The sequence below is a fragment of the Phoenix dactylifera genome, chromosome 1 (genome assembly GCF_051530095.1).
Source record: "Phoenix dactylifera cultivar Ajwa chromosome 1, Ajwa_hap1_PhDact_Kaust_v1.1, whole genome shotgun sequence".
Taxonomy (NCBI): domain Eukaryota; kingdom Viridiplantae; phylum Streptophyta; class Magnoliopsida; order Arecales; family Arecaceae; genus Phoenix; species Phoenix dactylifera.
In genome coordinates, this window is record NC_143190.1 from 44875757 (window position 1) to 44900278 (window position 24522).

Sequence of the window (24522 nt, forward strand, 5' to 3'; positions counted from 1 at the left end):
GATAAAGTTCTCGAGCACACTTGGCCATGAAGCCATTGCAGGATAATCTAATCTAAAGTAAATGGACTAAGTTACTTCTAACCTTCTTCTTGATCCTACTGTGATTGGCACCGTAGTCTGCGATACCATTAGCCTTAATGCAGATATAAGCTTGATTTCTTGCAAGTTTTTTAGTTAATTCCTGCATGTAAGATTGAAGTCATAGATAATCCTTCACCAAGGTAGGAATCGCCTGATTGATTGGTAGATGAACTTTTCTTCACTATAAAGAGAATGCTTGAGGCATGCTTTTGACTTTCCAGTGCGCTTTTTTCGTGGAATAGAGCAGATTTGAGCAACTCTTTGAAGAATAACTTCATTAAGATCATAGATCATATATTTCTTAGCAATGTTTTCAAACAAAATTATTAATGATTTTTTTTGGCAATCAAGACAATCTAGCTGACAATATAATCTTGGGATCAAACATGACCTGATTCTCGAGATTAGGTTTAGGTCAACATTTGGACTTTAATCTCTAATGGATCTAGGTCTAGATTAAGAGGTATTGGGACTTGTCGTGAGAGAACTTCTAATCACAAATAAACTTGAACAATGAAACTTTCATTGGAAAGAAATCCCAACATCTTCTACATCTTAGATAAATCCAAATTTTTAAATCAATTACCTTTCTTTTGGAACAAATGATGATAAATAAAAAGGGTTTTATATAGGTGTTTTATCTAAGTGAAGAAGTTGCTTGGAAACAATAACTTGATCTTCTCCATTGTATTCCTTGATGAATGTATATAAATCTTATATAATAAAATTCTCTAATTTATGAAATAGCTAGAAATGCAAATCTCACAATCTTTGGAGCAACTATGAGGTATGTATAACAATAGAAGACAACATTAAAAAAATTCATGATTGTATAAGACATTAAATGGATTCTAATGATTAACCATGATTATGAAGAATACAATTACAGAAATAGATTGCAAAGATTCTCCTTAATTATATAGTACGCAAACATAGAATTGGATCCTAATAATCATGGAAAGATGTGAGTGCATATGCCCGGCTAGGTTGTCTAATAAAGATATGGAAAAAGAATCCCATAATATTTGGGAGAGTTTCCATGACTAAGATTTGGATGCGAAGTTGGCTAAAAGCTTCGTTCACCATTAAGAATTTTCCTCATAGAAGTGAAGTAGGAAACCATAGTAGACTATCTTTGTTGTTGTGATGGGCTTCCTTCTCAGCTGATGAATTGTACAACCATTCCCCTTGGAAAAATAATCTTTAAGATTTGTCCACAACTTTTGAGTGGTATCAACATAAGCAACATTGTCAAAAAATATCTATTGAGCTCATTGAGTAATCGGAATCAAACCATATGGTTACATAATTTCCACTCCTTAATCGCAGGGTTCGGTGCTGTTAGTTTGGGCAGAGACTCATCCACAGAATATAACTTATTTTTCACTATGGGAGCAATTATAACCAAACACTTCTAACTAGAGTACTGATAAGAAATTATGGAGTCAATATATTGCCTGAACTATCAGAGCGATGTAAATAATGAGAAGAGTTAAAGTCAAATTTAATATCATTATCGTTGTAGAGTGCATAAATATGAAAAAAATGGATTCTAATGATTATAGAGGGATGAGAGTACATGTACTTGACTAGATTGCTTAGTAAAGTTGTGGAAAAAAACTTATAATTACAGATGTGTAAGCATAAAAATAGATCCCAACAATTGTAAAGAGATGAGGGGACACATCTTGGTTGCTTAATACTATGTACCTATACTTTTGTGCTTTTTTGTTTTGTTGCATTTGTTAATGGCCCATCTTTCTCCAATCGCATATTTATAGTAGCATGCATTATCGGTCAAGTACTTAGGTCGAGACTAGCCATAGGTTATAGATGGATCCCAAGGGTGGGGTAACAAGTTTATAATGAACTTTATTTGTAAAAGCAAGTATTCCAGCAAAATAGAACCTTAAAGGGGTACAAATTAGGATTCCTATACTCGTCAGTTTTTTTGAAGATGAACAATCATGTTCGAGACCAACCAGACAACACAGAAGGGAAATCATCGTCCTAGGAGAAGATATCCATAACATAGTATAAATACTTGATATTGGATACCAAATCATTGCTAAAATTACACAATATAACTATATAACTTAAATAGATATGACAATATTAAATATTCTAATTTAAAATATAATTGTATTATATTATAGTACCTCTACATAATAGTGTATAGCATATTATAATGTATAAATACCATTGACATGATATTGATGACATATCATGATAGTTCCAATATAATATTATAGTATAGTATTTTAACAAATACTATTACATATAATTATATTAGTTATTATACTTTAAATCAATTCTATAAGATATTCATGTAAAAATGAACATGTCAATGAAAAAGCAACCATGACAAGTGTTTCTTTGATCGATTCAATCCTTCCCTACTAACTCAAACACGGGATTTGAAATCATTCATTTCCAATTTTTTCAAAATAGATAATTTAAAAATAAATAGTTTTTTATTTCATGATTTAAGCCCGAAATATGCAAATGAGATGAAAGGCCCAGGCCCATGTCGTGGGCAACGAAAGGCCTGCTCCGAAGCCCTTGCGCCGCGGCTACAGTAAGCGGCCCGACACATGTCATACGACATTTATTCTTTGTTTTATACGACGGAAGCTTCCTCGTTAATCTGCACCTCCGTTTTTCCTGTTTCGTAACTCGTTGCCGGCCCCTCAATGCGAGGTAGGATGAGATAAATTTATGATCCCGCAAGCGAATCACCCCGCAGCCCCCCGCCTTCCCGCGACTCAAAAACTTCCCCTTCCCCCACCTTTTCCTTTCCAAGATCGATCATCATACCCTTTGCTTTCTCCATCTTTCTCTTCTCATCTCAATCCCAAACCCTAAAGAACCTCAAATAGGGCCCGCTTTTCGCTCGAATTTTGTTTTCCCTCGTCCCATCCCATTTACATCTATATAGATTGAGATTGTGGTGTTGGGGAAAAGGAAAAAGAAAAGAAAAGAAAGCAGTCGTCGTCATGCCGTCCGGTGCGAAGAAGAGGAAAGCGGCCAAGCGCAAGAAGGAGAAGCAGGAGAAGGGGAAGGAGAAAGAGGAGGAGAGGGGCAGCATCCCTCTTCCTTCCCCTCCCCCTCAACCTCAACCTCAAGGTTTGTGTCCCCCTCTTCCTTCCCTGGCTTTCATGTGTTTGTGCTTCTTGAATATGATGTTTCATTTGTGGACCAGGTAGTGGACTTGTGGATTGGATGCCCCACGACGACGGGAGGCGGAGCGAGAGCGGGGAGTTCGAGACACCGTCGGGGACGCCATTTGCGACCCCGTTGTCTCAGGCGAACCATCCGCTAGCCGAGGAGGCAGGGGAGGAAACTCCTGGATCTCAACGCGTTGCTGTTCATTCATCGGTGGAGAGCTCCGGAAATGGTAACGGAGAGGCCGACAAGCTGGCTTACAGGCCAGATGAGCTTGCTAACGATGATGCGACCGAGCTGGAAGTTGAAACGGTGGCTCCTGCAGCAGATGAGGTTGCTGCCGCGCCACCATATGATGTAAGCGTCGAGATTGTTCGGCGGTCTGAGAAGGGAGAGCCTCGCGAAGCTGAGAGTGCAGAAGGGACCGAAATGGAGAAACCGGCAGAGGAATCGGTTATTGCTGTCGAGCAGAGTGTGCTTATAAGGGAAGAGGCGGAACAAGAAAAGGAAGCCCCGGCTGAGATTCTGAAAGAGGCTCCAGTTGCGATATCCCTTCAATGTGAATTGAAGGCAGCGCCTCTGCCGGCTAAGGATGAGATCAAAGAGCAGCCATCATCATATGAACGGGAAGTGAAGGTTGTGCCTCTGCCAAGTGAGGACGAGGTCAAAGAAGAGGCATCTTATGAACGCGAAGTTAAGGTAGTGCCTCTTCCAGATGAGGATGATCAAAAAAATCGGCTATCCTATGAATGCGAAGTGAAGATAGTGCCTCAGCCAGATGAGAATGAGGTTAAAGTACAGCCATCCCATGAACATGATGCTGATGCGAATGTAGTGCCTCTGCCGGATAAGGATGAGGTTAAAGAAAGAAAAGTGGCCGCTCTGCCAGATGAGCATAAGGTTAAAGAACAGCCATCCCATGAACGTGAAGTGAAGGTAGTGCCTCTGCTGGATGAGGATGTAACTGGAGCACAGTTTTGTGTGAGCGGGGAAGCCAGCCAAGGTAGCAGAAGAGCGGAAACTGTGCCATCGGCCGAGGTATTGAAATGGGGTTGTACTAATCTTTTATTTCACTCCTTAGGTTAATATTGCTGATGGGGGATTAATTGGATGGCTGTAGGTTGCACCACATGCCCCAACAGTAATGCATCGTGCAAGGTGGTGGAATTGCTGTGGACTTCTTGATGTTATCGTGGGTTCTGAAAGATAAGCCAGGTGAGCTTTTAGTTCCTCTTATTGAAAAATCTTTATTAACATCATAACTCCTAGTTCAAGCTATCTAGTACATGCCAGTAATTTGTTTTTGGCTAGACTGATCGTTATTCTTGCTCTGTAAACTAACGCACAGGGTAAAGAAGCCTTGGTTTGCTTCTTTTCTTGAACTGGTAGATAGTATAATGAGCAGAGTCTATATTTCAGATGTACAAGAAACAAGATGGTCATTTACTTGGTGCTAGTGAAGGAGGTAATTTTTCTGATCATTGAGCAGTCATCACTCGTAACTTTCGAAGGAAAGTCATGAAATCACATTAGGAGGGGATACATAGAAATATAGATGGTCTTGCCCGGAGAATAAGTAAAGGATGTGCATTTGTGAATTGTTGAATATAGTCTGGTATCATGAACACCCATTATTTTAATTTGTGTGCTTATATTAAAGCAGATGTATAATTTTGCATTGTGATTTGAGATAAGGTGAATATATGAACATTGGCGTTGATCATAAATGTGTGCAGTAGAAGTGTGAAGAGAAGGGCTTTTTGCTTTTAGCTTTGGATCTTGGAAACAGGAAAAGGTTTAAGAGAAAATTCAGGGAAGGTTGTCATATGCTTACTATGGCTATTTGGCACAGAATTTGTATTGCAAGGAATAAAATAATCTTCAATGTATCAGCTAGATTGATGGGGACATCCTTTGAGGATTTAAGTTTTTCAGCTTTTTGTGGTCTTCTTCCATTCTATATGTGAAAACAAAAGATATCAAAACCATTTAAGGAAATATGTTTTGTGTATTTATTGAGGGCTGCTTGTTGGTTTTGAGGTGTGATGTAGATCGACTTGTTTGTCTTCATTTCTTCCTTTTTGAAATGAAATTAATGGTCTTTGCCCATCTTTCTTCTTTGAAAAAAGAAAGAAGAAAAATCTAAATATAAGCCATGCATCTTTCAACAATTCAAAAGCTTGACTAATATAATGTAAGGTGGAAAATTCGACATGCAGACTGCATAGCTGCATTAAGAGTGAAGATAATTTTAAAATCATATGCACCAAATTAAGACAACTGTAAGCATCTTTAGAAATAAGGTGCTTAGTTGACACCATGCGGCCAGATGTAATTACAATGGGGGTTCATTGGAGAAATTTGTTTATTTCATGTAGATAGCATATTCAGTGAGGTCTTGAAAGTTTGGAAAATGCTAAACAAGCGATGAATGAATTTCCAGTTGAGGATTGCAAACCTTTCTTTAAGTAGCTTATGCAGTAACATATATATAATAAGGTAAAGGCCAACTGGTTGAAAAATTATTATGTTCCCTTTCAAAAGGATAAAAGCGTGATACAATATTGCACCAGCTATTTGTGAATGAAACTTATGAGCCACAGCAAGACTTTCTTTGAGAGGGCGATAAAACAGAAATTAAAAAGATCAACAATAGCAAATGTGGCATTAAACTTGAAAGATCAGCCATATAGGAAATTTCTGGTTCAGACAACTGAACTAATGGTTTGAAGAGGATAAATAATCAGTAAATGTTTCAATTATTCCTGATAAAAAAAGCATTTTGAGAATATCATGAGAGGTAATTCAGTAGGTATCAGGGAGTAAATTCACAGTTGAAGAAAAGGTCTTATATTCAGGAGTATGTATAGGATTAACGCTAGGAGTTACATATAATTATCAAGAGACAAGTCAGCTCGAGTTGTATGACTATCTAAAACTCAAATGTAAACTCTTATAGTGTATAAGCTTTATGAACACATGTTAGATAAACTTACTGTTGACATTTAAGAAAAGGTGCCCTAGTGTTATATGTAAATATGTAATTGGTAAGAAGACAATTGGATTGAAAATAAGGTTAAAGATATGGAGGTGAAGGGATTGGCATAGCTAGAACATGGTACAGGTAAAGATTTAATAGAGATAAACTAGGAGTTCAGAGGCTTCTGTATTTGTGACAGCCAAGAAATATTCTATACAATCATTTTTGTTAAACTAATTCTGTTGGAATAATGGAGAAAGTTGAGATGTCTAATTACAATTAGATGGATAAGGAAAAATGGTACTTTTGGGTCTTTTAGACATGATGGAAAGTTTAGTAAGAAGGTAACAAGTCCAACAATTTTGTATTGATTAAAATCTGGGGTATGAAGAGGCCCTAAGCATATTTGGTATGCAGAGAACATGGCAAACATGAAATTATTGGGGTCAATTATGGATAGTTGGTTAAACAGGGAAAATCACAGAATTACAAACATTTTGTTAGGTGCATAAGTACATTATTTGAGGATAGAAAACCAAACTAGGTGGTTTGGCCATGTGCAACAAAGATCATACAAGGCTTTTGGAGTGGAAGCGACTCGAATTTGTCTTGAAGGGTCAAGGAAGGGAAGGGTAAGGTGAAAGATAGAAATGGTTGCAGTGTGGGAAAATGATTTATAGAAGTTGACAGTGATGGATGCTAAACTGGTATTGAGAGAGGAATACATAAATTCGAAATAGTAGGGATAGGTTCATTCAGATTTATAGGAAAATGATTTATAGGAAAATGATTTGTTTTGTGCTTATCGGCAATCAACTCTATATGTTTCATTCAGATATGGAAGATGGGGTTGGCTAGAATGTTTAGGGCAGTTTGAGTTGTAAAACTTGATCTTAACTGTTCTCTTTAAGTAGTGGTTTCAACTTTACTGTGTCACTCTTTCTTCAGTTTTTGCTTTAATATTGCTTCATGAATGCTTGAGAAACAATTTCTTCCTTTTCATGTGATTAAATACCTACATCATGAATTAATGACTGTTTATTAAAAGTTTATTTGTCATGTAACCAGCCCAATCATTAGCATTGTAGACTAAATGGTTGGGTTAACTGGCTCTCTTCAAAATTTCATTTTCTTTTTTTGAGATTCTTAAATCCATCGTATGCGATGGTTTTGTGGATGAAATGGCTAGCATGCAAATGTGTTTGGTCATTGTTAGGTCTTCTTTTTGTAAGATTTAGTAAATAGCAAAACTAATTTTTTTAATAAGACAGTATTACATGTGATCTAATATTAGTATCTTTATTTATCTTTTCATATTTATATACGCTGAAATTTAGTTTGCATAGCCACTCATAACCATTTAACAAAGAAGCTGAATAAATAAAATAGGTGCCATTACTGTCTCTTATGTTCCTTCTACGGCAAAAGATGGCTTTCGTTCTTAATGTTTAGATAATTGCTCTTTTAATTAGTAGTTGCAGATGCTAGTATCTGCAGATGAATCTGTGTGGGCCTTAGCACGGTCCCACTGTACACTTACTAGATCTATCCTCAAAAATGCAATTCAAGATATCTGCAAAAGTAGTGGGTTTGGTTGGATATCCAGTCTCACCACTAATTTATCCGTATGACTGTTCTTTGCAATCAATTCTGCTGATCTATTTCTCTCTCCATTTGTAAGAGACTCTGGGATTGGTAATTTGGATATATTCTTCCACATATTATGGTATTTTCTTGATTTGACAAGTTCATTTTGCTCCTTTTCAATCTATTGGGCATGAACCTGCAAGTCAATCTCTCTTTTGATACTCCAGCTGATTGCTCAAGCCTTCAAAGGCACACCCTTCAGCTCCTGGAAGTGGATATGCTGTCTATGATTATCTTTGGCAAATATGTGTATCAGTATCACTTCACTGTTTCTGATTCACCCTCCACAACCTGCACTATTATCACTTAATTCTTCACTAATGCTGATTTTTTTCCTTTAAAAAAAATGCCATGCCTTGTTCCAACTGTCCTTGTTCTGCCACTGGAATCCTCATCTGCCAAGTGTTTCTGTTAGGGTTTGGATCAATTGCATAATGATATGCTTCTTATGATTGGCTGGATCAATTTCATAATGATATGCTTCTTATCGTCAGCTGTCAACCTAGTATCAACCATCCACCTTTTTTATCCAGCCTCAGGACTGTCATTGGTGGTGCTGAATTTTGTCAAATGATTCTCAGATTTTTCTTTCTTTTTTTTTTCTTTCTCATCACTTGAATTGAATTTGGTAGGTTTTCTGTTAACACGCAAACCTGTGTACTCAAGTGCTGTCTAATTTGAACATTCTTAGGTGAGGCTGTCATCTCCCTCCGCTATTCCTATGATGAATTCCATTAAAATTATGATATAACATTCTATTAGGTGTACAAATAATATTAAGTTAAATAGAAACAAAACATGGTCTATTGAAAATCCATATCATAAGTTCATTTTTTTATTTGTTGGAATTTAATTAGTCTTTAACTTGTCCCTCGTCCAAGATGTCTAGTGCTATATGTGAGTTACATTGTTCACTCAGTTCAGCAGCTTCATTCCATTAATTTTCTTTTTTCTGGTCCACGTTTTCCTTATAGAGCTTTGCCTGACTGATAATGCACAGGAAATCTTTGTTGGTGATCTTGTTTAGGATTCTGTCTATATCCTTTTGAGATGGGGTTGGACAGTGAAAAGCATTTAGCTAATAGTTTTGCAGAGCATCTAATCAATTCAATCTTCAAGCTAGAGGTGGATAATTGGCCCTTCAACCTTTCCAGTTCTGTTTGATTTGATCAGGAGAAGGGAAACACTTGTTTTATTTCTTAAGTAGAAGGGGGAGTCATGGTTTTACCTTTTGAAATAGATCACTTAGAAACAGGACCATAGGTTTATGCACTCATTGAGTGCTGAAGGTTTTTATTTTCTATAGATGTTACCGGGGTGAGATAGGACTTCTAGTTGCTTTACTTCCATCAATTTTTTTCAAGTGAAAGAACAGACCTTAGGTGTTATTGATAAACAATGCTGTCTTTGGTGAAAGCACGATTCTATATAATTAGGAGTTTATTTAGTAGAATTGCTACCTGAAATTGGTCTAGTCATTTTTTCCTTGTATTGGAATAAGTTTGATGAGGGTCAACATCTGGTTGCTTTTGGTTATTGTAAGGATCTAATGCCAGTTGCTATCATACTTTGCCATATAGTTTGTACCGCATGACACAATTGTCAACATGAGAACTATCCCATAGAAGTATCTATAGACTTTTGTTGGCCTGTTTCATAGTTTCTTGTTGCCGTACACTAGCATATAAATCAACATAATTTGGCATTTGATCATAGTGAATTATCTGCATGGACTTACCCAAATTCCACTACTTGTGGGGATATTTCTTATTTTTCCTCAATCTCTTGTTTCTGTTTGTGGAGTCCAATATAATAGTAGTTTTGATTGACATGTGCATTAGATTTATTTAGATAATGTTACACATTATTTCAGGTTGTGCTAGTCAATTAAAACGTTATTCTTTGACATGTTGTAGTTGTTTATGTGTGTCAAAATTGTGCTTCAGTGTTTAAAATATGTCTACCTCCCACTAGAAGAAACTAGTGTTGTTGCAAAATATAGGTTCTCTAATGCAGCACACCAGCTGTGTATCTTTTGGTATTATGATGAACTAGGTTTGGCATGTGCAATGCACATGAGAAAGGCGAAGATGGTCAGCTTTCCATTTGTTTTCTATTTAAGTTCAGATTAGAGAAGATATTAAGTTGTAGTACTACCTCCAAGAGAAGCCTACACATTCCGATGTGTGTGTCCAAGTCATCATTTAACAACCCTGAGCATGCTAGGGTTCTATTAAGGTAATTAAGTAATACATTGGAAAGAAGAGAGATCTGTTAGTGTTATAATGTTTCATGGGCCCGTGAATAGATATTGTGTGAAAGGCTTCAAAGTCCACTCACATGTGGCTGGATTCTGAAGCTTTGATGTTACATATAGTAGAAGATGTGTCTATGCTGATGTTTGCAGATTGTTGGTATGGTAAGTTATTTTAAGCATATGGTGTTCACTTCTGACCAACATAGTTATGGTACCTGATACTATAATTCTTTGGTTAGCTTCATGCAAGTTTGGAGCTTTTGTCATTGTCATTAAGATTATTTTGATCTTTTCGTCTGAGTTTCATATGCAATTCAAGCAACTTTCTGAAGATGATTAATGTAGACAAATGGATAGGTCAGTGAAGAATGTACCATATTTCAGCAAAAAAAAAAAAAGAATGTACCATACACTTTCTAGGGACACTGATCAACTAGAGCATGTGGGATGAGTATGACAATATGAGGAAAGGTGCTGAATAGTGACCTTTTATGTTCCCTGGGGATAATTTGTTCTGAATTATTGACCTGAATGGAGGTGCAAATGTAAGTCTTTTAAAAAAGATCTTTTTTTTTTTCATAAATCAAAAAAGTAGTTTTAGATGTCTTAGCTTGTTGATTGGGATGTTGAAATTGCATATTATTTTGAAGTAATTTGGCTACCACAATGCATGCTATTATAAAATTTGTTAAGGATAACCTCTGATTTTAGGAAGCAAATATGCATTTATCATTTCATGTAACTACTAGTCTATCAACACAATTTTCTTTTATATTTTGGGTCTTGTGGGTATACCATGAAGCTTTGTTAAAATCTTGTTTAACTCATTGGTGCAACTATTCCTTTTTTTGAATTTGCGATGCCTTCTTGTCACTTGCTTGCTCAAATTTTGTGATGTGTATATAATTGATGTTGAAATTAGGAAATTTTAGCTCATACAGCTTTAAACTTCTTAATTTCAAAAGGCTATATGATATACTCTCGTATGGAGTAGACATGTATATATGTACACTTATATGCACAGACATCAACCATGCATATGATATGTACATATCTATATTCTTTATTTATTTCATTAATTAGAAAAAAGGGTCTAAATATCACCAGCATGAGAACATAGTCCACTGGTGGGCTTGAGAGATACAGATAGTGAAATAACTTCTGAAAATTATGGTTGCAGGAGGTCCTAAAGAAGGGAATTTCAATGTACCTTATTCTTGTAAACAGAGGGGAAGTTCTCTTTCATTTTTGGCCACCTTTGCAAAACTTTGGTGCTTTGCATCCTTGATGCTGAAAACTTGCATTCTTAATGTTGAGCTTGACAGCTTACAAAATTCCATAAAATAATCCCTGACAGTAAAGTGATCCTTACTCTTGTAAACAGCAGGGCAATTCTTTTTCATTTTTGACCACCTCTACAAAACTTTGGTGCTTCGCATCATTGGTGCACCAATCTGGCAGATCTAATTTTGAGCTTGTGAGCTTATGCAGTTGAACATGGTACACCCTTGACAGTAAATCAAATCAGAATACTCATTGTTCATTTTTAAGAGCACTTTTTAAAGACCATCTTTTAAAACTTAAAAAGAAAAAAATTGTTTAAGTGTCATTAACATGAGCAGCACTTAGCATATACTTGTCACTAAAGTTAAACCTTTCCTTTTTAATGATTATCATCCCTGAAGTAGCTAAGACTAAAAAAAATCTTTGTGATCCATTGGTTGCTTGGAAACATGCGCTTGCATGCATAAATGCAACTTAGATTTAGAAAGGCGTCCCTTTTGTTTGGCCGTTGATAATTGTAAATAATATATGCAAAGAGAACTTAGTATGCCATATTCAACTTGGATTGCATCAACTTGTTCCTCCTGCAAAATAATCTTTAACCAACTGGTGAATTGAAGAGCTGTGCATCATGGACAAGAAGCATAGATTTATTTAATCCTTTAGCTTGCTGTATTTTCTCTTTTACTTCTGTTTAAATTTTAGTTTTAGTATGTTTTAAAGTCTGTGGTTGAGACTAGAAGATAATAATCCATGTCTTGAATTAGTTTATGGGATTGAAAAATGGGTGATATTTTAGGTTTGATTTGAAGGTGTCGTGTTCTATTTATTTTCTCACTTCTTGGGGGATGGAAAAAAGGATTGTTTCTTCTTGTGGCCAACTAGTTCTCTCCACCTTTCTCTTCTCTTCTCAGTCCTTCCTCTTCTTCCTCCCATCTTCCTCCTACTTTCCCTTGATTCAGTTTCTTTGCTGACATATTCACTTCTTTTTCTTCTTCTTGCAAATATGGATGCTATTATTCTATATCTTGCACGCACATTGATAGGGATATCAGATCGTTTCATGATGCATTGAGTGGCTGCAGTACTCAGGGATTTTTATCAGATGTAATTTTAGTTGATTTGTTAAAACTTTCTTTTATATTTAGTTGTTTATAGGTTTTAATAGGCTATTGTGTGTCAAGCTGATATTAAAAATCTTAGATTTTATTTATAGTTTAATAGGTCTAGTTACTGTAGTGGTACTGTTCACATGGCGTTATTCATGCTTTAGTAACTGTAAACAGCAGTCATGCCTTATGCTACAGTGACTATAAATGTTTGAGCATCATTTTACTGTTGTAATATTTCTGGTGGTTTTGTTTTATTGCTTGCTTCACACTTTTCTTGTTTACATTTTATTTTATTGTAAAAGAGATCATTGATTATTGTGCAGGCTGATTGTTGCAACACCTTTTCTGTGCAGAAGCAGAAAATGAAGATGTAGTATGATAATTGATAAATATTTGCATAATAAGACTAATTGGTATTAGTCAAAGGAATTTTGAAGTTTGAGATTTTTGAATAAGGTATGTTGATGGTTGTGGTGTTTTAAGGCTTCCTTGATCTAAATAAGCAAACTGATACTGTTGGTCATTATCTTGGTTTCCTTGCAGCGATGGCAAAATTTTGTGGTTGCTAATCTCTGTGGCATAGTGGCTTGAGAGATCCAAAATGTGTAGTCCAGAAACAAACATTCTCCTTTTTACTCATCCAATTTTCTATGATTCCTCTCGTCCCTCTCATCCAAGTTGAATGCACTTGAAACGTCTAAAGACTGAAAAAGGCATTATTTCAGCATCTTGGAACTAATCATTAGGTTCTTCTCAAATATATAAGCACATACATATGCATTTCTGCATTTGCTGTTATGTGTTTGCATGTGTAAATATATGTGTGCTTGTCAATATGTCATGGTACATAGAGTTTGAAAAAACATGATGCTCTTTATTATTGGTGATAGATTATCATGCATATTGGTTGGCAAATCATTACAGGAGGTACAATTTGGTGATATGAAAATGATCATAAACTGGATGAAGCATTATGTGTTTAGAAGATACTCGTTCAATCTGTTTATGCTTTCTGCTTAAGTGGGTCTTGTTCTTTGCTGTATTCAGCTGTGTACAGTTTAATCATTAACTAAAGCTTTGGTTGCGTCTCCCACATGGGTGAGGAGGGTATGTTGTTTATTTCCTTTAATGAATGGTTATTGAGGAGAGGGCGTGCGAAGATATTGTCCTTGGGGGCTGGGGGGTGTTATTAGAGATTATAGTTCTATAATTCCATGATTTTCAGGAAAATTTTTGGAGGGTGTCCATTGGTTCAGTTAATAAGGTTGTTTGAGAATTGATACTAGTGATCTGGGTTGGGATCTGAGAACTACCTTTTTGCTTGTTGAATCTTGCTTGAGGAATCACCATTTTGCTGGTTGAAGCCTGCTTATATGAAGTTACCGGAATGGGAAAAAAAGAAGGAAAGGGGTGTTTTACAAATATCACACCCTCTATTATTTGTATTTACATAATGTCTCAGGAAAAGTTATGTTAATTTAAAAAATAACCCTTTATGTTAGTTCTATATCTAAATTAATGTGAAATGTTAATTATAGGTTGTGGTTTAGTTATGCAGAAGAAAGTAATTTTACACCGTTTGGTTGTTGAATAGCTGACCGCTTCTTGAATAACTTTAATAATTGGTATTCATCACCTGACCAGTCTTTCTGTGTAACTTTATTCGATGTTTACTTGGTGCTTCCATGGTTAGTGGGATTAGGGTTGTGAAAAAAAGTGAAAAATTAGAGAGGGCGAGGGAGAGTTTTGGATGGTTAAGGTTATTTCACCTTGAAATAACTTTAGCATGGTTGAGTACAATTTTCCCCTCATTACCGCTTTTTGCTTGATGTTTGGTTAGCTGACTGGATAACTTCGAGCAATTCATTCTTTAACTAGCATCTAAGCACTTGCTTGGTGTTTTACCTATTTGTCATTTATGAAAAATAACTTATTTTTTCAGGTTACTTGCATAAGTTTAACGCTTTTATAGAATTATTCAAGATATAAGGCTTATTAGTGTTCTTTTAAATAAAATTTAGTTATGCAAAGTGTAGTTAGAATTGTAAATTGGTCTTGGTCATCCTTCCATGGGATTGGGTGTGTTATGCCTAGCCTAAAGAGGTTTGGAAAACTTAGTTATGCAAATTGTCGTTAGAGTTGTAAATTGGTCTTGGTCATCCTGCTATGGGGTTGGATGTTTATGCCTAGCCTAAAGATGTTTGGGCTAGGTTTTGGTCCAAAACTCCAAGCTTGAATAAACTCTAGATCGAGTATGGTAACCCTTGGTTTCGTCCCAACTCCCAAGTCTGGTTTGGGGTTTGAATCCAAAGCCCAAGCGTTGGATTAGGTTTTCATCTCAATCTGTCCTAATCCATGGTTCTCTTGTCCATTGCTGTCCAAATACTTATATGCCTGCATACGTTCTTCAGGATATTATCCAAAAAACAAAAAGAAGTTAGCTACAAGATATTATCTGATAGCTTTGTATAAATATTTAAAATCTCTTTAATGCATAATTAATATGAGAGTAAACTAATGCCTGCAAGATTTCTGACACATGCTTGTGCGAACTCCATGGATAAGGAATCCGTTACGTTGTTAATGTCTTCACACCACCATCAGTGGAGGTGGTCAAGGACAATGATCCAATATTTGCTCTCTCGATGGATATTAAATCCAGATCCACTCATTTCATCTGCCACCACCGCCATCACTATTGGTGGGGATGGTGAGGATTAGAAATTCAACTCATGCTGACTCCTTTCTTTTATATGAGATTGGACATTTTTGGGAAAAATATGATTGGCTGGTCTATATTTTTTCTAAAGTTTGGCTGATATAATTGAAGTGTTCTTTAGTAAGAATATAAATTGAAGTGAAAAATGGAATATAGGTATATTTATATTTGGATATTTATATTTCAAAAGATGCTGTAGGCTTAGGAAGATCAAGAGAATAGTTAATGTAAGACCATCGACTACTAATCTATAATTATAATTATAAACGAACAGAACTTTTGGAGTTGGATGTATGAATTCAAAGTCTAGGAGTGAAATCTCTAGATACTAATTAAGGGAGGTTTTTTTCTCAAAAAATTTCATGGGGCATATATTATTATAAGGTGGGGAGAGAGAGAAGTTCCTTTTGCATAGGGTGAGAAATATGATGGCTCCTCTTTTCATCTCTGTCGCTTTTTTCTTTCTTATGGAATGCGCATAAAACGTGCAGAGATTATGCTAATTGGTTGTGGGTCCAATGATGGTGGCAACATCTATCATGCGCTACATCTACTCTAAATTTTTCCTCGACTTTGCGTGAGTCACACATAGTATATATTATCAGATCATCTCTATGCCTCTTTTTTTTTTGTTTCTTCTTTTCCTTGTGCTCGTGTTGTGAGGACATCATTGAATGAGCTGTATGTGTGTTTGCCAAAAACAAGTTGCTTTGTATATATAGAGTAGCTATCTCTATTGAAATTTTTTTTGTCCTCGTCAACATCACCAATATGTCTATAGTCTTAAAATACACACCAGGGCAGAGCCTGGGTCACAATCCAGGTGATACAATATTACGTATATGTCGGTATCCCTTTGTATGATGAAATCATTTTGCTTTCTGATTCACCCTTTCGTTACTTGAGACAATTGACAAGTGGCAACCCCATCAAGGATCGAATTGACTAAACTATGATGCCTGCAATAGCTTGTTTCTAGGTCGCTTTGCTGAATTTATAAACCGGAATATCCGAATCCGAGCTCACGTCCCTTGCAAGAATAAAATAAATTAATTCAATGATACCGATGTTTGCATGAACAAGTTGAGGATAAGGTTCTTTTTCTTGTTGATTACGCTGCCTCGTCCTCCTTCCACGGTAAAAGACGAGGAGATCAGCAATAGGAGGAAGCCAGGACGAGATATTTTTTCCTCAAACACTGGTCACTTGCCCATTTGTCATTTTGCATGGTGAAATGGTAGTCTCGGCTCGCGATCTCATGTTTCACCGCTAGAGACCGACGGCAGCGACGGGGAGATCGGAATAGAAAGGGAAAGGTGTAATAAAAATAAAAAGCACATGCGGGCCACGAGCGGTGGTTGACCGGGGCGGGGGAGGGGATGGCAATTTTCGTGCGTCGGGGGCGGGCGGCGTGGTTTTGGGGAACCCAAATGAGTCACAAGCCCAAGGACGCCGCGCAGGGGGGTACTACCTGTATTCCAGCCTATTAAAACACCCACCTCCCTCCCAGCTTTGAGAGCGAGAAAGAGAGAGTGTGTGAGGGTTTGTTTTGTTGGGTGGCGAGAACACAGAGAGAGAAGGGATTGATGGTTTCTTCAGCGGCCTCCTTCTATGGCATCGGCACCTATGCGGTTGGAATTGCTGGTAACAACTCCACCCTCTTTTACATGTCCCTTTCTCTTTGGTATATATCGCAGACGCATACATTTTTCTGCTCTTGGTCTGAGCTGTGATGTTTCCTTATCCTGTAAAATGGTGTGCTGCCCGAAAACAGAAGGTAGTTGGGTAGTCTATTGTGGATGCTTTTCATCAGTTCACGTCCTGGTTTTGGGATCAAAGAAGATTATCCATTTTTTTGGTATGAAGCGTTTGATATTGTTGATATTAACAAACACAAACTTAAAGAGGAGCAAAATGAAATGAGAAGCCAGAATTTTTGCCCCTCAGGGAACATCTGTACGCCACGCGGTTATATACTGATCCATTAGCAATCTCTGTTGATTTCTCCATTTGATTCTGGCGGTTGCTTGTGGGATAACAGATGTTTATTATAAACTTTGAACTAGCTGTAGGATCGGGCTTACGATCTCCATTTGATTTCTCCATTTGATTTCTCCATTATTTTTGATGTTTTGTTAGTCGCATTTACGAAAGAGTATGACCAAACCATCTCCTTTTTGTTTGCAGGTAACCTCTTTGCATTTGTGTTGTTTGTCTCACCGATGTAAGCGCACCCTTCCATTCCTTTCTTAGTTGCTTATTTTGAAAACATCTCATCGATTCTTTCCATTCATGTTTGATTGCTTTCAGACCCACGTTCAAAAGAATTGTCAGAAACAAATCAATAGAGCAATTCTCGGGGTTACCCTATGTGTACTCCCTCTTGAACTGCTTGATCTGCATGTGGTATGGTCTTCCCTGTGTGTCCTATGGTGTAATCTTGGTTGCTACAGTCAATTCCATCGGCGCTGCTTTTCAGCTGGTCTATGTGACCCTCTTCATTATATATGCAGATACTACAAGAAGGGTAATTTCATCCCCTTCAATTTTTCAATCCCCTTGTATCATGTTTATGCCATTAATAAGTTTTCCTATGATTTGTTTTGCAGATGAAAATGTCTGGATTGCTGATAGCAGTTTTCTGTGTTTTTTCTCTCATCATATATGTCAGCCTTGAGTTGTTCGATCACCAAGCACGGCAAACTCTTGTTGGATATCTAAGTGTTGCTTCCCTCATTTCCATGTTTGCGTCACCTTTATTTATCATTGTATGTTTTCTCTTAATTCTCTGACTTGGAATCTATATGTGAAGTGTGATAACCCCATTACATACAGTGTTCATAGATGAGTTGGTAATGTTTAGCTCTAACAGGCTTCTTTTCATGCTCTTATTCATCAGCATTTGGTAATACAGACAAGGAGTGTCGAATTCATGCCTTTCTACCTATCCCTTGCAACCTTTTTGATGAGTGTATCATTTTTTGCATATGGGATGCTGTTGCATGACTTTTTCATATATGTAAGGATACTGCTAAATTTTCATTTCACTGGTGGTATTATTTATTTTGCAGTAATTAGTTTTCTAATACAATAGAAGATTGTCTTCTCAGCCTAACATTTTTTTTTTACTTTGTAAATTAATTTCTCATTAACTTAAATGTGAATTTCAGATTCCAAATGGGGTTGGAACAGTCTTGGGGGTCATACAATTGCTGCTATATGCATACTATAGCAGGAAATCAAGAGAAGAGTCTAGGTTGCCATTGCTAAGGTCAGATGGATGACTCTCATCTTAAAAAGGTCAAGTGTATGATTCATTGTTTCCTTGTAATTCTTTCATAATTTTGTTGCGGGAATCATGTATTATGTATCGATGTTGTTTAAAAAATATATATCAGTCATATATTAGTGGTATATCTCTTGACTTAGTTCCTGCAAGCTGTTTGTTATATATATGCACATTTCCTATGGGGCATCAGATATCCTTGGTTTAGTAGATGATTCAAATATATTGGAAATGAGTTCCAGGTTTCTTAACAAAGCTAAGTCATTTTTGAATTGCATTAACCAAGAATATGCTCAAATAACTTTTGACTGAATGACAGAGAACACTCATATGCTTTTTATATTGTTGTTGAGTTCTCCAATCACATCATCTATGGATTTATATATAATTTCCTTTCATTTTTATAAAATCTTTCACCGGCACATGCACGCACACACATGCATGCATGCTCACACATATATGCACCTATATGTGCGCACACAGACACACACATGCAGATTCTTATGGTTTGTTTTAGACTCTTATTTCAAGTAAATTGTCTAGAAAATTCCTACTTAGGGATGTATTTGGTTGAATAAGTCATCCAATCATCAGGATTTGTTTTTTTATTATTTTAGGTGTTTTTCTATACAGAAATCTGTAGACTTCTGGATTTCGCAATTCAAGAAATATTTTAGGCACCGATATGGAGATTGGTTACTTGGCTACTGAGGCTATGTTCGTTGCTGCTCAAATGGTGGATGAGGGAAGCTTATCAGTTTAACCAACCAAACACCAACAAAAATGTGGTGGATAAAGTTGTTTGTTCAAAGGGTAAAAGAGGTACTTAATCTGGTTAATTTTATTTCATGTGGGAGCGTGAAATAAAGTTAATCATCAGAGTTTTCTCTTCTAACTCTTTCAGTTTTCAACAACTTATTCCACTAACCGTGGGAATGTTAAACGATGGATAACTTTAACCGCTAGTTGGCTGATTTTGGAGGTGGTTACCAATGGTAGGGGTGACCCAATGCATTTGGGGGCCTAAGACGAACTTACTGAGAGAGGCCTTTTTTTTTTGAAAAAATGATGAAAATTTATTAATAAGTGTAAAATACTTTAAAAATTTATTTAAAAATAATCGTCTAGCTTTTTGAGATGCAAAATTACTAATCAAACTTTTATACTCAAGATTCATTGAAATACTATTTTCAATCTCGTGGAGTTTTTTTTTTTCAAGTAGGAAAGCAACTCATGTTAACAATAATAACAGAAATGAATCACTAACTTTAGACAACAATATATCCAAAGAAAAAACTCCAGAACACAGAAAACACACATCTAAACAGTCATAAGAAATTAATTCACAACATATTTATGAATTTAAAAAAAACAGGAAACCAAGATTTTACTAGACCCAATCAACCAGGTTAAAAAGAACTTAAGAACTCGATGCATAAAATAATGAGAATAGGTTACAAGGGAAATAAAAGGATTAGGAAAAGAAGAATCATAAGTACAGATTCTCATAGACAAGTAATATCTGGCCTCGAGTGAAGTAAAAGATATGGGAAAGGAGGAGGTGGACAAGTACTAAAGTACACCTTCGTTCCTTGATGCCCACAAATACAGCATCTCTCAAGGTACCATACCATATGCTTTCTCCAATTTAACATGAGCTCGTTTTCAGTTTTCTTATCTTGTTCCATCACACTCTTTAGTATCATACTCTATATTGTTGATTTAATTCCACAAAAGTTGGTAGAATTATGTGCATAACTCTTACAAGAAATGACATGCAAATTGCTTAATGTAACCAACCATAACCATGGAAAATCAAGATTCCAAGAAAATCAAAATTCTTGAGTTGTTTTATCACTAATGACCGGAAAATCTGTCCAATGGACTAATAACACTGTTTGCAGAAATATTCACCAAAAACAGAACAATTGTGCACCTTTAATAGGAGAGTAAAAAAATCCTTCTTTTATTTAAACATCAAAAGACAAAAGGAATGAAAAAGAACAACAAAAAGAGAGGGGATGAGAAAACAGAAAACAAATTTAGGGATTTGAAACAGGTTCCGAGCTCCAAAATCGTGCTTTGATGCATCTATCCTGCATGTAATAAAGACACATAGGTCTCCATCGATGGGTCTTTGGAGTTTGGAGCTTCGATTTCCACTAAAGAAGAGGCATTTAAGGCCGAGGAGGAAGCCGAGACGGTGAGGTAAGGTGGAGGCACGGCTTCATCATAAAGTTGGAAGATAAAAAAGGTTCCGTGCAAGATGATTAGAACTTAGAAGAGAAGAGAGACTCTTCTCCCTCCCTAGAGCGGATCGGAAGACTAGATAAGGAGAAGAAGAGAGAGAGAGAGAGAGTTATATCAAGGTCCAGGAAGGAAGATGACGCGCCGTGATGGAGAAGAGTGGGTGTTTTTACTGTTTTCACGGCGAGGGTTTGGGAACGGTGAGGGTTTCACTATTTCGGTGATATAGCTTTACGCCTTTACTCTTGGACTGAGGTGGGCCTTTCTTTGGGCCGGGGCCTTAGGTGACCGCCTTAGTCGCCTAAGGGTTGGACCGGCCCTGACTAATGGTTAAATCTATATATCCTCTGGTTAACTATTCGGCATCCAAATGCAGCCTAAGGGTCCTAGTTTACTTGTAATAGAAGTCATGAAAAAAAGGGTACAAAAGGGCATTGAGGCTGGCTCCTAGAAGCATGGTGCATGGTTTACTATGAAAAGATATATTTCTTGTGGCTAGATATCATCCTTGTCATGCCCCCGCCCCTTCTCTCTTCTTGATCTCTCTTCTAGATCTCTGCTTATATTATACCTATTTTCGCATGCACTTTTACTGAATCTGTGTTACTGGTTGACCAGAGACCCTTTTATCTAGCTTGAAATCCTCTAGAACCTTATTCTTCCTGATGATAAAGAATTATTCTTTAGAAAGCTTTCGCTTATCAACCGTTGCCTATCAAGCCAATTCCATGGTTTTCACCATCACTATTAAGTTGCAAGCCTTTTATCAACATTCAGCATCAGCATTGGAGATATTAGCAGCAATTAATTCCCTTATCCTTCACAGGAGCTGATGGAATCTTTTGACTCCCCTCTAAGTGAGCCATGCCTCTAATCTGTTGTTCGCTTGTTGAAACTGTTTGTATCTGCTTATTTTGCTCCCAACTTATAATTTCTCTCGTAATAATTGAGCATAAGAGCATCGAGTTAGGACTTGTGGTTGCATAAGCAGGCTGCTACTTCATGCTTAAAGCATCCAGTTTTATTTTATTCTAATATGAAGTTTGCTCCAAAATATCCTTGCTTTGCCATCTGGCCAAGTGCATAGAAATGGAACAATTTGGCTTTGTTGTTTGGACAACTAAGAACAACTACATGCTGTGTAGGTTCTCAACTAGAGCTATCTTAAAAGCTTCATCTTCTCTGTACGCCCCTTTGAGGTGGCAGTCTATCACTTCATTCCAGGTACATGGCCTGCTTTAAAACTTGTGCTTTTGTCTTCATCAAGTTAACAATAAATGACGAGTTAGTATGCCATCTGCACTTCTCTACTACTGTGTTGCCTTGTCAAAGAGTAACCAACCACTGAAAAATGCTACTTCCTATTAGGTGTCAAATAATTTTCTTTCAACTGCAATTTTATCTCCATGCCTCATTATTGGCGACAACCTTCCTCTAAGAACTGCATTCTTTAACCTTGTCCAGCATTTAATCCATTACCAATTAGGGGTTTTCCTTTTCAAATTTATTATGTAATAACACTCAAAATAATCTTTTTAGAGATATAATCCAATCCCACAAAACATGCAGAGAAACCTTTGTCGGAAATAATCATATGTACCTTCTTCATAATTTTGGTTTGAAGAGTTGCATCATGCTAGTATCAATGAAGGCTCTATAATTCATAATCATTTGTCATTAATCATCGAGATGCAGCAACACGAATGGATACATGACATCATTCGATATAAGACCAAAACAAGATATGTTATGGAATTCTATTTTAATTGTGCTTTAATATTTTGGATTGTGTTCTAATGATGAATAGAAATGTTCCGACATGTGTGGGCTCCTATTTTATTCATGACTGTTCAAGTTGAGCCACCATGTTGGTGCAGCTCTGCAATAAACCAAACTCATGCACCATATGTGACAAGGATTGATCACTGAAAAACCAAGTTCAATGCAGTTTTTAATTGCTTAAAGAAAGCTAAATTTGTTTCAGGAAATTACGTGCACAAAAGAAGATTAGTCTCTAAACAATATGATCCATTTTGTCCTACACCAGATACAGTTTTCTTCAATCATGATCCATGATAGTGTAGGGCATTTTGAAACTCTAGAACATCTGTATAATTTGTGGTTGTCATCTGGTCTTGTGATGGTGGATCATGGAGCATCAACTGTTCCAGCTGCATCCAACAAGAAACTGTAAGTGCCAGAACCAAATGCCTCAAGATGTGAAGTTTGTGCCATATCCATTCTCCATGCTCCCACATGCTACTCTTCGATATCTTTTCATTAATATAATTCTAAGTGCTTTTGGAGGAGAAAGGTTTGTAGCTCTAGATGTGACATTCGGTTGATTATAAACTTGCTGCACTTTAAAAAAGGTGGGCTTGTCGCTTTTTACCTAAATCTCATTAGGAGAATCCAAAGTAATACCTTCTCCTTGTCTCCACCAACATTATCTGTAATGGTCTTAACAGATAATGTCATATTTCCATATCAGATCTTTAATCCCCATTTGTAATGAAAACGGTCTTACTTGGATTTAGAATGAGGCTATAAGCTTGAAGACACTAATTGCTTCTCCACTTTATGAATTCTTCTGGTACTGTGCTTTATGAATCATTCTCCACTGATTACTTCGTTTTATGGCTATGTCCACTGCTTTTGCATGTTCTTCCAAATCATTTCTAAATACTCTCTGTTATAGCTCTTTCGTTTCTCGTTCTTGAACTTTCAACACATAATCTGGCCTCTCTCCTTGTTGGTTCCTCCTCTGCTTGTCAGACTGTTGATGCAGTCATATAAAATGTCGTCACATAGTCTAGCCTCTCTCCTTGTTAGTTCCTTCTCTGCTTGTCAGACTGCTGATGCAGTCAGATATCCTTGGTTAATTTGTTAACCACTTTATTCTCAGCTGTTGCAACTTGCACATTGATTCCTGTACTCCCCAGTTTTATCATACATCCACCTCAACTCTTTTTTTGCCTCGACCACTTGTGTGCTTAGATCTTCTTTATTTCCCAATGTTCTAAACAAATAATGTTCAAGGGTTATTGTTTATCTTTAAGCTTATTCCTGAAACCTGGAAGGCATGTATGAATCAAACAGAAAACTAAAAAAGTGCTTCTCTGGTTCAACAGCCTTTTATCCGCCTAAAAGCCATATTCTATATATCTCTCCATCTATGACTTTAAAGTATGTTTATGTAGCCTATGCCAAGCAGCGACTACCATATTACATGTTCCATGCTGTTCTGCATTGATATTCGGGAATCGCATAGGAGAAAGCGCAAGCATGTCAGAAGGATTACTTGACAGACAAAAATATGCACCTTATTCAATTTCTTTTCATCCCTTACATCATTATATTGTTCACAATAGACATTTTATATATATATATATATATATATATATATATATATATATATATATATATATATATATATATATATATATATATATATATATATATATATATATAAAGCAAATTTAGGGCCTGTTTGGCATCATTGGTGATTTTGTGTTTCCATTTCTCTACAAATTACTGAAATATTACATGGAGATTGAATGTTGGTAGTATTTGCACAAGACTTCTGCTATCCTGTGATTTTATTTTATTCTTTTATGGAAGCAATAAATATTTGTTTCCAAAAGCTCTAAACAAAAGATTTCATTATACTAGTTCATTTTTCTTTTTGGGCTTTAAAAATAAAACAAAAGAGCAATGGTAAGGTCAGGTACGAAATATAGGAGC

At 36.4% G+C, this 24522-nt stretch overlaps 2 protein-coding genes across 12 annotated transcripts; both read left to right on the plus strand.

The window, feature by feature from the left end:
* The first annotated feature begins 2717 nt into the window (after positions 1 to 2717).
* On the plus strand, positions 2718 to 13314 carry LOC103695816 (uncharacterized). 5 transcript variants are annotated; one of them, XR_003383207.4, is made up of 5 exons: positions 2718 to 3207; positions 3284 to 4284; positions 4367 to 4461; positions 12880 to 12982; positions 13070 to 13314. XR_003383207.4 is itself a non-coding variant. In XM_026800660.4 (4 exons), exons 1-3 carry the CDS (start codon positions 3078 to 3080, stop codon positions 4454 to 4456), a joined length of 1221 nt encoding a protein of 406 aa, XP_026656461.4. In that variant the 5' UTR covers positions 2718 to 3077; the 3' UTR covers positions 4457 to 4461; positions 12880 to 13314. The 5 variants fall into 5 exon arrangements, 3 of the variants coding, with proteins under 3 accessions (XP_026656461.4, XP_026656462.4, XP_026656460.4); XR_003383206.4 differs by having other exon boundaries at positions 2719 to 3207; positions 12850 to 12982; XM_026800660.4 differs by having other exon boundaries at positions 12880 to 13314.
* Positions 13315 to 16083: 2769 nt separating this feature from the next.
* Positions 16084 to 24161, plus strand: LOC103695817 (bidirectional sugar transporter SWEET2a-like). Of its 7 annotated transcripts, XM_039125829.3 has the most exons (8): positions 16611 to 16889; positions 17433 to 17469; positions 17556 to 17772; positions 17855 to 18013; positions 18145 to 18264; positions 18416 to 18516; positions 21924 to 22002; positions 23979 to 24158. In XM_039125829.3, the coding sequence occupies exons 1-8, from the start codon at positions 16832 to 16834 to the stop codon at positions 24081 to 24083; spliced, it is 876 nt and encodes a 291-aa protein (XP_038981757.3). In that variant the 5' UTR covers positions 16611 to 16831; the 3' UTR covers positions 24084 to 24158. The 7 variants fall into 7 exon arrangements, with proteins under 7 accessions (XP_088559076.2, XP_088559068.2, XP_038981757.3 ...); XM_088702950.2 differs by lacking the exon at positions 18145 to 18264 and having other exon boundaries at positions 16084 to 16889; positions 23979 to 24161; XM_088702942.2 differs by lacking the exons at positions 21924 to 22002; positions 23979 to 24158 and adding an exon at positions 19149 to 19586 and having other exon boundaries at positions 16106 to 16889.
* Positions 24162 to 24522: the final 361 nt, after the last annotated feature.

Excerpts from the sequence above, each read along its gene's own strand:
- LOC103695816 (XM_026800660.4), top strand. The coding sequence starts at position 3,078 with ATGCCGTCCGGTGCGAAGAAGAGGAAAGCGGCCAAGCGCAAGAAGGAG. Across the intron at positions 3,208-3,283 it reads CCCTCAACCTCAACCTCAAG|GTAGTGGACTTGTGGATTGG; the intron begins GTTTGTGTCCCC and ends TTTGTGGACCAG. Across the intron at positions 4,285-4,366 it reads AAACTGTGCCATCGGCCGAG|GTTGCACCACATGCCCCAAC; the intron begins GTATTGAAATGG and ends GGATGGCTGTAG.
- LOC103695817 (XM_039125829.3), top strand. The coding sequence starts at position 16,832 with ATGGTTTCTTCAGCGGCCTCCTTCTATGGCATCGGCACCTATGCGGTT. Across the intron at positions 18,014-18,144 it reads CGTCACCTTTATTTATCATT|CATTTGGTAATACAGACAAG; the intron begins GTATGTTTTCTC and ends CTTATTCATCAG. Across the intron at positions 18,265-18,415 it reads TGCATGACTTTTTCATATAT|ATTCCAAATGGGGTTGGAAC; the intron begins GTAAGGATACTG and ends TGTGAATTTCAG.